This window comes from Vombatus ursinus, unplaced genomic scaffold (genome assembly GCF_900497805.2).
Source record: "Vombatus ursinus unplaced genomic scaffold, bare-nosed wombat genome assembly UNPS02014825.1, whole genome shotgun sequence".
Taxonomy (NCBI): Eukaryota; Metazoa; Chordata; class Mammalia; order Diprotodontia; family Vombatidae; genus Vombatus; species Vombatus ursinus.
The window spans coordinates 2,604,169-2,619,296 of record NW_020954603.1 but is presented as its reverse complement, the minus strand read 5'-3'; the positions used below and the strand labels follow the sequence as shown (position 1 = coordinate 2,619,296).

General features: G+C 49.0%; 1 protein-coding gene across 1 annotated transcript in view; it reads left to right on the top strand.

Moving 5' to 3' along the window:
• Positions 1-15,128, top strand: part of TRABD2B (TraB domain containing 2B) — a 236,005-nt gene that overhangs the window by 140,594 nt on the left and 80,283 nt on the right. The window contains exon 3 of the mRNA XM_027838091.1: positions 11,102-11,248. Within this exon, the coding sequence (XP_027693892.1) occupies positions 11,102-11,248 (147 nt within the window). The remainder of the gene's footprint in view (positions 1-11,101; positions 11,249-15,128) is intronic.

The window sequence follows — 15,128 nt, the reverse complement described above, 5'->3', positions numbered from 1 at the left end:
TAATTTAATCCTTAAATTCTGTGGGTCTCCTTTACCTTGTAAATTCCTCAGTTTCCTCAACTGTAAAATGGGGATAATAACAGCACCTACATGGTAGTGTGGTTGTGAGGATCAGATGTATAATATTTGTAAAGAGTTTAGCACAGAACCTGGCACATCGTATGCATTAAATACATGGTTATTCTCTTTCCTTTCCCTTCTTCTTGTGATCCCAGATGTGATTTTGGATTCATCCTGCCCAGTATAAAGCCTTCCTTCATGGGATCTTGGAATTTTGGTTTTGTGGCCCATTTTTTAGTCTTCAGATTTTCCCCTGCAAGAGGTCCTGGGAGAGAGAATGCTTTGGTGTCTTGGGATGCTGCCTCAGCCAGCATTGGTGTTGGCATTGCAATCGGAAACAGCTCGCAGACCAGCCCACCCCAGACTCAGGCACATGGGCCTAACTCCCTCTGGAGGCCAGTTCAAAAGAGTTCTCTCTTGGGTTCCGGTGGCCCAGCCAAGTGGGCAGCCTCCCTTCCGCAGCCCAGAAGAGAATAAAACCATTATTGGAGATTCACAATCCCATTAATGTTGGTGTTCATGGCCAATTTCCATTTCTTAGCTTCTTTCTTTACTTCCCAAGAATCTTGAAAATCCATCAGGACCGGAATAATTTGTCCCCATTTCACAGACAATGTGATGTAGTTTTGGAAGCCACGTTGCCAGTGACCACTTAGAGTTTCTCCAGGGGAGGCAGAAAAAACTGGAGATCAGATCATGGAAACATCAGATGAAGGGACTGGGAAGGTTTGTTGGCTTAGAGAAGGCAATGGGGAGGGCGATGTTGTAATTAGACTTGGGCTCTCTCCCTAGAAATTGCTCTTTGTGTGTGTGTGTGTGTGTGTGTATACATATATACACACACATTTGTGTATATGTAAATATATAAAAAATATATATATAAACACACATTTGTGGTTTCTTACATATATCTATGTTTGCATCAAATAGAATGCAAACTCCTTGAGAGCAGGGACCATTTTATCTTCTTCTCTTAGTATATCCCCAGCATATAGCAGGTTGGGGCAGCTAGGTGGCACAGTGGATAGAGCACTGGCCCTGAAGTCAGGAGGACCTGAGTTCAAATCCAGCCTTAGACCAAACACTTGACACTTACTAGCTGTGTGACCCTGGGCAAGTCACTTAACCCCAATTGCCTAAAAGAAATAATATATATAGAGAAGAGGGGCCGGGACAGCCCTGTGGGTGGGACACCCATGATCATTTATCATAACATTGATGAAGATCCATCCAAGGAGACTGAGAAGGAGTGGTCAGATAGGTAGGAGAGCCAGGACAGAGCAGGATGGAAGGATCGAAGAGGAAGGTGATGTACAGTGTCAAAGGCTGTAGAAACGTCAAGATTTGGAGTCAAGAGACCTGGGTTTGAATCCTGGCAGTAACCCACATGGAAGCTCCCTGGGGCCAGGGGTTCTTCTTTATGGCTTTATATTCTCAATGTATAGAGTGCTCAGGGAGTACCAGCCCCTCTGATGTGAGCGTTGGTGAGCCCTATTTAGGGCTACTCATCCACCTTCACTCAGCTCTGACCTGTGGCTCCAAGAACCTGTAGCATGCATGGAGTCCGCACTCCGGTAAAATCCTCTCAGAAGATGGACTAAACCAGGTTAAGAGTAATCAGCAAGCCTCAACCCCATTGGTGAGTTAGGGGGTATCTACCCCAAGTATGTGAAGACTTTACCTGTCAGAATGGGTGGATGAGAATCATTAGTTCCAAAGAACCATGAAGGTGGATGACACAGAAGCTGAGGGCGCTTAGAGTTTGGTCAGACATCAGAGATGCCAAGGTCATCCACCACATCCCGGGCCATCACCAGTCCTCCTGACTTTTGTCCTGTCACTGGACTTGGATGACTGTGGAAGAGAAACTTCGTGCAGCTCTGCCTCGCTGAAATCCAGTTTTTGCAGGAGTCAAGACATCCTCCTGTGATGTCACTGGCCCTCTACTGAAATGAAGGACAGCTCCCAACAACACTTTCTATAGGAGCTTGAAGGAGGTTCCCTGCTGGGCATTGTTCTCTTCCGCCCACCCCCTTCAGCCTGATGCTCTTTATTCTGCCCTGGGGGTGGGGGGAGGGGGTCAACAAAACAAGGCTAATAATCCCTTTCTCAGTGACTGCCCTTCAGGCACTCGAAGACAGGTGTCAATCACCCTGGGTAACTTTAGACGAATCACCTCTTCTTTCTAGGCCTTTTTATTAATGATAGAAAGGTGGGGGAGGGTTGGCCATGATAGCCTTGAAGACCCCTTTGGCCTTCCCAGTTAGGAGCTCCCAGTTCTGGTCCTACCTCTGACACTTACCAGCTGCACAACCCTGGGCAAGTCATTTAACCTCCTTCAGCCTCAGTTTCCTCATCTGTAAAATGGGACTGAGAACATCAGCATCTCATCCAGCCATCAGTCAACAAGCCCCTTAATGGAAGATGGATAGGAATGAGCCCAGGAGACCAGTTAGATGGTCATGGCACCCACCTCCCAGGGCCGTAGTGAGGATCAAATCAGATGGTTCTCCTAAAGCTCTTTGCAAACCTCTGTGGTTGTCACTCAATTGTGTTGACCCCATGGACCTCCATGGGACTTTCCCAGCAAAAACACTGGAGTGGTTGGCCATTTCCTCATTTTAAAGCTCGTTTTAAAGATTAGGAAACTGAGGCAAACAAGATAAAGTGACTCTCCCAGGGTCACGCAGCTAGTAAATATCTGAGTCTGGATTTGAACTCGGGTCCTCCTGACTCCGGGCATGGCATTCTATGCACTATGGTGCCACCTAGCTGTCCCAGTGCAAACCTCAAAGGGTTTATTAGCTCCAACCTAATAAAAATTTGTGTGTGATCCAGGCCTGCAATTTCATTGGTACAGGGAAGCAAACTCCCTTAGGCAGTGTAGATTAGTACCGTCCAGCCTCGGAGAGTTGGTCACTAAGAGGTTAGTCGATTTGCCCGTGGTCAGTAGACTGCAGGTTTTAGAGGCAGGACTTGTTAGTTCTGAGGCCGCTGGTCTAGTTGCCCACTCAGTCATCATTGCCAATTGGTGCTTATTTGCCAATAACTTATTACTGTGATGCTGGATCTCCCTCACTGGGGAGCTAAGGGTCTGGGAGAGTTTTCTGATGCCAGGAAGCATCTTAGGACCAGGTTGACATGGATGCCCCCCCGACTGGGACTGGCGATGGGCCGTGGGAGCTGGGCCTTACCACTGTCTGTCCATTTGTCCAGGGCCAGGCTAGAGCCTCTTGCCAGCTTCTCAGTGAATCAGAGGTGGGAAGGATGCTAGATCACTGCCTAGCCCCGCCCTTTACATCCCACCTAACCAGTCAATGGCAGGGTTCGAATTTGCACCCATCTACAGAGTATCTACAGAGTAAGCTCTCTCCATCCCGCTCTGCTGCTGCCGCTTCAGCTGCTGAAACGCTCCAGAGGACTTGAGGTATCTGGCACAATCCCAGAGCCCTTTAAAAAGGTTGTTTACACTGTAGAAACCCCCATAAACGCCATCCCTCTGTCTGCCGCCTAGAGGCCAAAGGGGACTTCCTGAGCCACGCATGGTGGCTCTGTGGAATTCCGGGCCTGGGGCTTCAGCTGGCAGCAGCTTACCGAAGGAAAGAGGGTCATTCATGGGCCACTGGTGCCCCCATCCAGCATGGTCAGGGGAAAGGCCTCTCTGCCTAAAATGGGTCCTCCTGCACCCCAGCTGCCTGGCTGTCTCCGAGACACCTTGCCTCTCTGGCCAACAAGAGTCAAAAGTCACCTGGTCATACTGAGTGCCAGAAGGCGCCTTGGAGGTCATTTGCTGTTTGTCTCGAAGAGGACCATGACATCAGGGCGGGGATGCCAGACATGCAAATGAATTGGATTTTAGAGAAGGAGAGCCCTGAAAAGTCACCAACCTCACTTTCACCTCCCGAGCCATCTGGGTCCAGTGGCGAGATAAGATCAGGACAACCAGAGACGGCTTAGGATGTGGTGGGAGAAATTGGTCTTTTCAAGCTAAGGTCTTTAGAAAACAAATAGATGTGGGAGGGGAAGACTGTCAGGGTTTCTGGCCATTTTGTTGACCCTGGGAGGAGCACTGACTTGCCCTAGGCCAGGAAGCATCAGAGGCTGGAGGGGAAGGAGCTGAAGAGGGCTTCAGAGAAGCCTTGAATTGGGAGAAAGGAGCCATGGATTCCATTACTATGTCTACCACTAAGGCACTCTGTGACTTTGGACAAGTGATTCCCCCAGGGAAAAGTCATTCCTTGGGCCTCAGTTTTTCCATCTGTAAAGTTAAGACATTGGACTCAATCTCAGAGGTCCCTTTTAGCTCTGTCAGCAGAGTTTCTGCAGGAGAACCCAGCAAAAGAACCCAGTTGCATCTAGACCCTGAAGTGCTGGGAAGACATCTGGTCTCAGAAGTCCAACCCATTTCCCAAAGTGCCCTTCTCCACTTTTCCCAAACAGAACAGACAACCCACTAAGGCAGCTGGGAAGAGAAGCCACCCATGTAACTTTATCTCCCTCAGCCCTGGACACCCTCAGGAAGGGCCATCTGGCCTCTGTCTTCCTGGTGAATTATGATCGATGGAGCCGCCGTCCCTTTCCCAGATTCTGGCAGGGAGGTCTCCGGGCTGTCATCCTAACACTGTCTCCAGTCAGCTACTGTTTCCTGGGGGATCCAAAGTCAACTGTCTAATGGTTTTCTGAAAACCTCTGCTTCCTGCACCACTTCTCTGGGCAGGGGAGGAAGGCTGTGGTCATCATGGCCCTCTCACGAAAGCAGACATCAGGTAACGTTACCTGTTGTCATTGCAGCCTCCCGGCGAGCGCCGAAGTTACCAGGAAAGGGATGCATTTGGCGAACTTGAAAACCTCCGAAATGTCTGTAATTCTGAGTCGCTGGGCAGTACTGTTCTTTGCCCCGAAAACTCCGACATGTCTTGGCCTATAACTCAGCTTGTCACCATCTGCCTTTGTGGGAAAGGTAAAGCCCTCAGGACACAGTTAGGGAAGGAGGACGAACTGCTAGCTGCGTCTATAAGTCTGATTGACAACTTCTATGAAGCCCTGGATCAGAAAATATCAGGAGTGGAAAGGACTTTGTAACCTGGACAAGGATCTCCTAAGAGAGAGCATGGTGTAGGAGAAAGTGGACCTACATGACCTGGATTCAAATCCTGGCTTAATACTGATAGGGTTGGAATCTGAGCCCCAGAAAGGAAAAACTCTGGCCCTGATGGAGTTGGAATCTAAGCCCCAGAAAGGAAAACTCCGTACTTTCCCACATGGACAGATCTCTGGGCTATAGTCGCATCAACTGGTCTTTCATGCCAGGACCCCTAACCTCCAGACCGCATTAATACCTGTGGCCCTCAGTCTCCTCTGTCGAATGGGCACCGAAAGATCCCACCAAATACTTTTCTCACAACCATCCAATGAGTCTAGGTGAGGCTGAGGTGATGATTTGCATCTTAAATGGGGGAGGGGGCTGAAGAAGATCAGCAGGTTTAGGAAGAGATGGGGAGACTTTTCATTCTCCCTCTGGATGATTCAGAATGTTTGGAGGTGATTGTCCCCAGGTGGAGGGGAGTGAGTCTCTCTTGGTGCCCCGGGCTCTGCTGGTCGGAGGGAGAGAGGGGGCCCTTCTTCCACTCAATGAGCTTATTCTGCGATTCGCTTGCTCCACACTCTCTGAGGGCTGAAGGATCTGGAAACCCCTAGCCTGGCCAAGCCAATGTTCACATGAGAGGGCTCACTGAGAGCCTCACCATCATTTACACTCCACACATGGAAACCCGGCTTCCAATAATATACAGCCCGTGTTTGCATCCTTTGTCATCTGGGCTGGCTTGTTTCACTTTGACATTCGGGGCTCTGGGTTTCAAAATGCTTTTCTTAGAGCTTTCTTCCAGGGTGTTTGGGTTGTACGTGTGGGGAGGTGTGGCAGGGAGAGATTCGAGGAGAGCCCTGAGCCAGCTGCTCCCAGGGGCAGGAGTGCTGAGCAGAGTTCTCATTTGTTACGGGAGGGACCTGAGAATAGAAAAAGTTCAAGCTTGGAGGGACGTTGGAACAGAAAGTGTCAGAGCTGGAAGGGGCCTTAAACATAGAATAGGGAATGTCAGAGCTGGGAGGGGCCTGAGAACAGGAAATGTCAGAGTTGGGAGGAGCCTTAAAGTAAAGGATGTTAAAAGTATATAAGAAATTTGATAACATAGAAAGTCAGAACCAAAGACAACCTTAAAGATCACATATTTCAATACTCTGATTTGATAATGGTAGAGATTGAGGCTTGGGGGGCTCTAGGGACCAGCCCCAGGTCACAGATGTAACGGAGCCAGCTCATGATGCCAAGGGGGCTGGTCACAGATTCAGAGTTGGAAGGAGGGCCCTGAGAGGACATCTAATCCAGTTATCCAGGGTTACCATGGTTGTAGGTGTCAGAGCCAAGATTTGAACCCAGACCTTTGCTTCTAAATCCATCTATTTTATTTTATTTTATTTTTTTACAAGGCAGGGCCATCCTCAGGCAAGTTTAATGGATGCTGCTACAGACTCATTTCTGACTGTGGCTCTCCACTCACACTCCGTCCAAGTTCCTGCTCCAGTCTGCCTTGATGAAGGGACGGTCGAGGTGTGGGAAGCCTCTAAGTGTTCAAGTGCGGCCCTTTGGCTGAATCCAAACTTCACAGAGCAAGTCCTAAAAAGTTTGGATTCAGTCAAAGGGATGAACTTGAGGGTCACATGTGGCCTCGAGGCCACAGGTTCCCCTTCCCAGGGACAGACCAAAGAGCCATGGGCCTGACTCCCATGGGGGCCCTGTGGTCTCATGGAAGGAAAGGGGCAGTTGGAGTCAGGACCTGGGTTTGGTTTCTGCCTCTGCCCCTCATTCCCAGTGGACCTCGAACCTTAGCCTGATTAAGTCATATAAGGAGCCTTCAGAGTTATCTGATCTATCCCTCTCACCTTACAGATAAGGAAACTGAGGCCCTGAGAGATTCAGTGACTCTTGCAAAGTCACACAGTCATAGAGACAGGATGCCTAATGATCTTCCATTCTGAGACCTTGCTATCCATCTCTCCTCCTCACTTGGGTAGGAGCAATGAACAGGATCTTAACTCCATGGCCCTCCTCAGACACAGCTGAGCCTGGGCGTGGTATGGATGTTTGTGAAGGGCTGACAGGCCCACACAGCTGCAGAAGCCCCTTTCATGAAGGGGACAGAGAGCTGATCTTGAAGGAATGAGGCCTCGATCTAGTCCAGGCTCTGAGACACTGACCACATAGCCCTAGGCAAGTCCCATCCCCTGGACGGTCCTCAGTTTCTTCATCTGTTAAATGGGATTGGTCATATTTAACTAGAGCACTCAAAAGATCGTTTGGAGGACAGTGTTTTGTCAAGCACCAAAGAAATGGGAACCGTCATTATTCTATAATTCTGGGCTTCAGTTTCTTTATCTGTGAAATGGGGAAGGTAGTATTAATCTCCCTACCACCTCTCTAACTGAGCTGTTCTGAGGTAATGGTTGTTCAGTCCTTTCAGTCGTGTCTGGCTCTTGGTGACCCCATTTGGGGTTTTCTTGGCAAAGATACTAGAGTGGTTTGCCATTTCCTTCTCTACTGTATTTTACAGATGAGGAAACTGAGGCAAGCAGGATTAAGTGCCAAATTTGAACTCAGGTCTTCCTGACTCGAGGTTCATTGCTCTATGCACTGCAGCACCACGTGGGGTCTTCATCAACCTGAAAGGGCTCAGGAAAAAGGAGCCCTGATTATAAGGGGAATTGGGAATTGCAATATCCTTGAGCACAGTATCATAGATACAGGGACCTGAGAGGCCATCTGGTCACACCCATTTCTGGGACAAGAATCCTTTTGACAGCTTTCCTGACTAGTGACCATTCAGCCCTGCTTAAATACCTCCAGTGACGGGGAACTCACCACTTCTCCAGAGAGCCTACTCACTCCCTGCACTTTGGAACAGTTCTCACTGTTAGGATTTTTTTTTCTTGCCATCAAGCCTTAATGTGCTTTTCTGCAAAGCCTGCCATCATTCTTGCTGCTGACCGTCCTTCAGAAGCTTGAGCAAGGGGGCCATCCCCCATCCCACGCCTTCCCCAGGTCTTCTGCTCCTCAGGTTAAACTCCTCCCACACATCCCCCTTTGGAATCCCAGACCTCACAGTCTCTGACTCTAACTGGCCCAGCCCCTTTTCTGGCAGCAAAGGTTTGGAGGCTGGCCCCATGTTCAGCTCATCCAGGACTGAGCATGTAAATGAGAATGGGAAAACCAAAGCAGTCTGTGTTTTTTTTCTTCCTTATTTGTTAGTTCATGTCAAATCCTTAACATAAACATTATCCTAGAGTTAGCTGTGGAGGCCACAGCCCAAGAAGGTTTGTTATTCTAAACAGGCGGGGCCTACCAGTTTCGGGGTGTTGAATGTCTCTGCCAGCCCCAGGGCTCAAGATATGAATGAATGAATGAATGAGTTCTGAGTCAGCCGAATATGGAAGAGACTGTGGTGAAGGGGACAGAGCCTTGGTTGGGGAGGCAAGAGAGCCTGCCATCTGGACCCAGTTTTGTCTCTGACTCTGTCACCTGGAGCATTACCCCCTTGGGTCTCTTTCTACCTCAGTAAAACTGGGGGAATTAGGGTTCAGGGCTCTCCCAGGTCTGACATGCCATGTTCTATGTGCCAAGGTCCCTCTAGGTTCTGACTTCTCTGTTCTTAGCTTATGGGGACTGGTGTCCATGCCTCGCGCCTATAGAGGATGGGGAAGGATGATGGCAGAGTCATAACATTGGCTTTCTAAGCGGTGGGTCGTCAGTGGAGGCAAATCGAGTGCTCTGTGGGGCATTTCAATACCTGGGGCCCCATGAGACCCAGGTGAGGTGCTGGCTGGGTTTGCTGAGCTTTCCCCAACTCCTTTAAAGGACCAAAGTCTTAGTTTCCAAGAATGGCTTGCTAGGAACGGGAGGAAAGAGGAACATGTTCAGAAATGGAGATGATGCAAGAAACAAAGATAGCAATTAAAAAATGCCTGTTGAGGTCTTCCTTGTGTTTCTCCTCCACCCCCATGAAGTGTCCTTGATTTCCATCCCACCCCCAGGGAGCTCTCCTTTCCCAAATTCTCCTGAACATTCCTCAGGAGACTCTCCTTTCCTCAGTCACACTCTTCCTTGTAACCTCCTTCTCTAGGCTCATCTCATAACCTCTTCCCACCTCCCCAAGTGGGATGTAAGCCTCTTGAGGGCAGGGACTGTCCATGTAGCTATCATTAGCACAGGCTTATCAAGGAAGTAAGTGATTAGGAGATGTTTGTTGAATGAGTTAACTTGGGACTAGTGACCTAACCCTGGGCCACTTTGATCACTGAGTGGAGGGGAGTGGCAACCATTGATAGCACCCCATAGGAGCATGAAGGCTAGGAATAAGTCATGCAGTAGCAGAAGCCAGGGTTTGGGAGTCCAAGGACCCAGGTTCAAATCCTTGCTCTGCCAGTGACTTTCAGCACGCTCTTGGGGCCTCATTTACCCATCTGTAAGATGAGGGGCTGGGATGAGTTGATCACTAAGCCTCTTTCCACTCTAAATCTTCTGATCCCAAGTAGTGGGAGGGCTGAGCAATACTAGTGAGTCTATTAAATGGATGCTTTCACCCCCGGCACAGGCCATGTTTGTAAGAGCTGGTTTCCATGACAACATTTCCATCAGCCGGATGGACCCCTCCTTCCTCTTTTCTCCTGCTGTTTTCCATCTGTGACTGTGAAGCTGCCATCAACAACCAGCGCCTAGCTGGCTGTGGCTAAGATTTCAGCACCCCGGCAGTCAGAGCAGGAATGCCTGGAACATGCCAGAGACGGCTTTGCCCACATGGCAGGGCAGGGCAAGACTCTCCAGGGAGCCGAATCCCTCTCCTTCGTCTGGCCCTCCCTGCTGTGAGACAGTGGATTGGGATGATTAAGGGGAGTTCCAAAATCACGATTATCCCTCCATCCATCTGCTTGTTCGTTCACACATTTGTTCATTCATTTGCTCATTCATCCATCCATCCAAGCTTCTGACTATCCATTTACTTGTACGTACTCCATCCAGCCATTCACTCATCCATGCATATGTCCATATGTCTGTTCATTCATTCATTCATTAACTCACTCACTTATGATCTGTCTATCCATTTATTCATTCATATGTTCATTTTCCATCCATATCCCTCCATCTCTGCATTTTCTGTTCATTCATTCATGCATCTGTCCATCCTCCATTCATCCATTCAATCGATCAGTCAATCAACAAGTACTTAATAAGCGTTGACGATGTGCCAAACACTGTTCTAGGCGCTGGGGATACAGAGCAAAGCAGATCAGCTCCTTCTCCCTGGGAGCTTACATTCAAATGGGGAGAGATAGCATACATATCGAGACTATATTCGAAATACATACAAATGAGATACAAGGCAGTGGGGGTGGGAGGACTGGGGAAGGTCTCCTGCCTTCATGGCTGTGGTTTTCATCCACCCCTCTGCCTGTTTGTCTGTTGGTTGGCTCCATCATGCCTTCATTTGTTGTTTCATTTGTTTTTCTTGCCTATTTGTTCTTCTGTACATTTAACGAATCGGTCTGAGATCATCCCTAACCTACTCTGTAAACATAGAGTATTTGTATGTCAATGACAATGGCTCCATCCCCTGATTACCCTTGTAGAATCTGTCATAATTTACAAAGTGTGTTGGCAGCATTGCTCTCGTGAGATGCTCAGGAAGCTCGACAAGGTAGAAAATTTACAGATGATCACCACCCCTCCTTGAAAGAGCGAAACCGAGGCCCAGGGAGATAAAATTTTGAGCTCAGTTGTTGGTGATAGAACTCTGTGTGCCGAAGCCCAGGTTGGGGCTTTTTCTGCTACGTGCCCTGAGGCCCCTGGAGTCCGCTTAGTGCTTCCTTTTGGTGGATTTTTCTGACAGTTTGTGATTGAGTAATGGAGAGAGGGAAGGTAGGAAGACCCCCTAGGAGGCTCCCTCTGGCCCAGCTGTTCCCAGAACTGACTGTTGGCCGCTTGGGTCCCTAGGTGCTGTTTGCGCTGAATCAGACTCTGCTCCAGCACGAGAGTCTCAGGGCGGGAAGTCTGCAGGCCCCCTACACCACGGAAGACCTCATCAAGCACTACAATTGTGGAGACCTCAACTCTGTCATCTTCAACCATGACACATCGCAGGTAAAGCCTGGTGGCCTGGGAGGGGAAGAACTATTTGGGCAGGTAAGGGAGGGGAGGGAGGAGAAGAGGCCAGAGGGGATCATCCCAGCTGCTGATCCCTTCAGGTCTACAAAGCTCTTTCTTCACCGCCCAGGGAAGATATTAGAGTATCCTCATCCCATTTTACAGATGAGGAAACTGAGTCTCAGAGAAGGGATCTGGCTTAAAAGCAGAAGGGAAGCTTAGGATACATTAGAGCTAGGAGGGACCTTCAATACCATGTAGCTAGAGAAACCTGGTTCCAAATCCTATCCCTGACACAAAGTGTCTAAGTACCCCTGTACAAGTCACTTAATCTCTCAGTGCTCAGGGCAGCTCTCCAAGAGTAGGAGTCCATCTAGTCCAGTTTCCTCATTTTACAGAGGAGGAAAGAGAGAGAGAGAGAGAGAGAGAGAGAGAGAGAGAGAGAGAGAGACTTGCTGACAGCCACACAGACAGTAAATGTTGGAGCCCACAGTTCAAACCTAGATCATCTCACTCCCTATCTGACTTTCTTTGTAGCACACCAGGAGGACCAAGGTAGTGGTTAGAGCTGTTGTCCCTGAGGTCCCTTGGGCTCCCACCTAAAATCCTGTATAGTTCTCACCCATAACAACCGGCATGGAGGGAGGTGGATTGCCACCCAAGGGCCACATGGAGGACTCCAAGACACTCAGTCGTTTCATCCACTGATACAGGGTGGGGGAGAGATGACTAGGCAACAGTTTGGAGAAGAAAAAAAAAGACCTAGGGTTTAAGTAGATGCAAGGCACAATGTCAGCCGTGTGATTTGGCAGTGAAAAAATCCACTCGCTCTTGAAGGCATAGTTAGAACAGTAACAGTCACCAAAGGTTTGTAAAGTATTTTGTATCATCTCATTTGATCTCATTTGGTCTGCAGTGAGAGGCACAGTGTCCAGGAGGGAGAGCCATTTGACCACCCCACCGTCCCCTGCCCACATCGGGAGGGGTGGGTTCAGTCCAACAAGCCACTCGTTAGGAAGGACCTTGAAGATGCTAGCAAGGTCAAGATGAAGGCAATCAGGACGGTGCAGGGTCTCAAGTTCATGTCCCCCGTATAAGGGCAGCCAACTGCCAACAATGACGATACAATACAACACAACGAGCTAGTCTCGGTAGAGCTAGTTAAGGTTTGTGTTTTATGTACATTAGAGACTTTGATGAGGAGGAACTGGGAATGTTTCATTTGGAGAGAAGACTTGGAAGGAGGGGAAAGGAAAGTCATCCAATAGCTGAAGAAAAGAGGGATTAAACTTGTTCTAATTGGCTCCAGAGGGTGGAACCAGGAGTAAGCCTGGGGGGGGGGAGTCACAGGAAGATTAGTTTCAGCTTCATAAAAATGAAGACCTTTCTAATAAGGAGCAGTCCCACAGTGAAGTGGCCAGTCTCTGGAGACAGCGGGCTCCTCACTGAACAATGGAGATGTTCCAGTAAAGGCTCCCCAGTCAGGAGACTGTAGAATGAATTGTGGAGGGAGGGAGGTTGGGTTAGCTGTCCTCAAAGGCTCACCACACCTCTCAGAGTCTGAGAGTTTCTGTTTTCTCAATAGACTGTGTGGGACAAAAAGTGAGGTCAAGCCTTTTCCCTTAGATGGTCTTAAGCTCGTGGTCCTTCTTGGAGGCCACTAGGACTTCCATGTCCTCATTCTGGGGGACATGAGGTCTTCCCCTATATAAGTACCATGAGGTCTTTTCTTGTCTTCCCCCTCCATCATCCCTTTCCCCTACTCCCTACCCAAGAAGCTGTAGCATGCACAATGGCCACACCCTGATAAACCATTTCGACAGAGGGGCTAAACCAGGTCGAGGGTAACCAAGGGGTCTCAAACCCATTGGTGAGTTAGGGGGATGTCTACTCCAAGCATGCAAAGATTTCTCTTGGTGGAATGGGCGGATGAGAACAATTTGTTCCAACGACCTCGAAGGTGACTGAAGCAGGTGCTGTGGAGGGCTTAGAGCTTGGTTAGACATTGAAGACTCCAAGGTCATGCACTGCATCTTGAGCCATCACCAGTCGTCTTGATTCTGCCCTGCCACTGGACTGTGATGACTCTGGAGGACAGAGTGCAGCTTTGCCTCATTTAAATCCAATTTATCCCCAAATCAAAGGACATCACTCACGGCCCTACCCCCAGCCACCTTCTTATATCTTCTATTTTAAGGTTACTTAGTATCTCCTTTGTATATGTCTTCTATATCCTACTTATGTGCAAAATGTATCCCCAGCCTATCCTCTAACTTAGCGCCTGGCACATAGTAGGTGTTTAAGAAATGTTTGTTGATCAATTAATTGATTGATAAATACTGATGGATTCTCGGCAACCTTGGAGCAGGGGAAAGAGTGCTGTCTTGGGAGTCAGGGAAATTGGTTCTGACAAGCTGGCTGTGTGCTGTGTATCCTGGGACAAATCTGGTAACCTTTAAGTGCTCTGGGCAGCTCTCTAAGAGTATAAATTGACTAGAAGGTTCTGACCTACTTTGGTGGAGGGGACTTACTCATCCGGGAGTCCCCTACATCATTGAAATCATCGTTCCAGGCTCTATAGATCCTAACAGACCTGGAGGATCTCCCTGAGGGGCACAAAGTGGGAGCATAGTAATTGGCAAGATTTTCTGAGGAGGAGGTTTCATGATGGGCCTTGAAGGATAGAGTAGAGTCCTGGAGAGAAGCCAAGAGAGGGAAATGGGTACTCTCACATCCTCCTTGGGTTCAGTGGCTTCTCCAGACTTAGCCCTGATATCAGCAGTAAGAAAAGAGAAGGCATTTTCTGCTCTCCTCTCTTGGCCCAGGTCCCCATCAATCATGGACACATTCCTGTAGCACCTTAAATTTGGCAAAGCACCTTGCGGCTCTTACTCACATCAGTGCATCCTCACAGTAACCCTGTGAAGGAGACAGGCAGGCAGGCTGGCCAAGGTTTAATATCCCCATTTTCCCAGTAGAGGAACTGAGGTTCAAGTGAATTGCCCAAGGTCACCCAGCTCATGAGTTTAGAAGCTGAGATTTAAACCCCATACCCCCAACACAAAGGCTTTCCTCCTCTGGCCTGAGAGACCTTGGGCACACAACTTTGTTTTCTGAGCGGCCTCAGTTTCTTCTCTGTAAAATGGGACTGATATCACACTTCTTCTTTTCCTGGGCTCTTGTGAGAAAATAGCTTTGTGAGCCTGAAATTCCTCTACAGATGTGTCCTTGTTCTTCTCATTTTACAGAGGAGGAAAGTGAGGCTCTGTGAGGGGAAAGGACTTGACCAAGGCCACAGAGTTAGCAGGTGATGACTCATGTTTCCCCAAGTGCAAGTCCAGGCCACTTTCCATGACATGCCAGCTGTGAAGTGGGCTTAGTTTGGGAAAGGGCAGAATAGGGCAGGGAAGGAGGTGTGCCATCTGCCAACCATGGAGATTTGGGCCCCAGCAGCCTCTGCAGCCCCTGCCCAAGCTCCATCCCCAGGCTGATGCCAGCCTGCTCTGAGCAAACATCTCTAAGCCTCCCTACTGATGGCCAAGCAGGACAGCCCCTTGTTCCACCCCCAGCTGGCTCCCAGGGCCCCTCAGAGCAGACACAGGACAATTGTGTGAGCAGATTACTGGCGACGCCCACAGATACGCTGAGTTTCCTTTGGACAATTTGGGAGGTTTTGAGACTGGCTGGAAAATGGAGATTTTATGACCTCTTTCCTTTCCCTCCATCCTAGGAACTCTCGGCCCAAATCCCTGTTTCCCTCAAAGCAAGGAAGTCTTTCTTTGGCCAGCCAAAGAATAGCCCAAACTGAGGACTCAGAGCTGGAAGGGCCCTTAGAGAATGCTCTGTCCACCCCTCTCTTTGTATCCAACACCCTCAG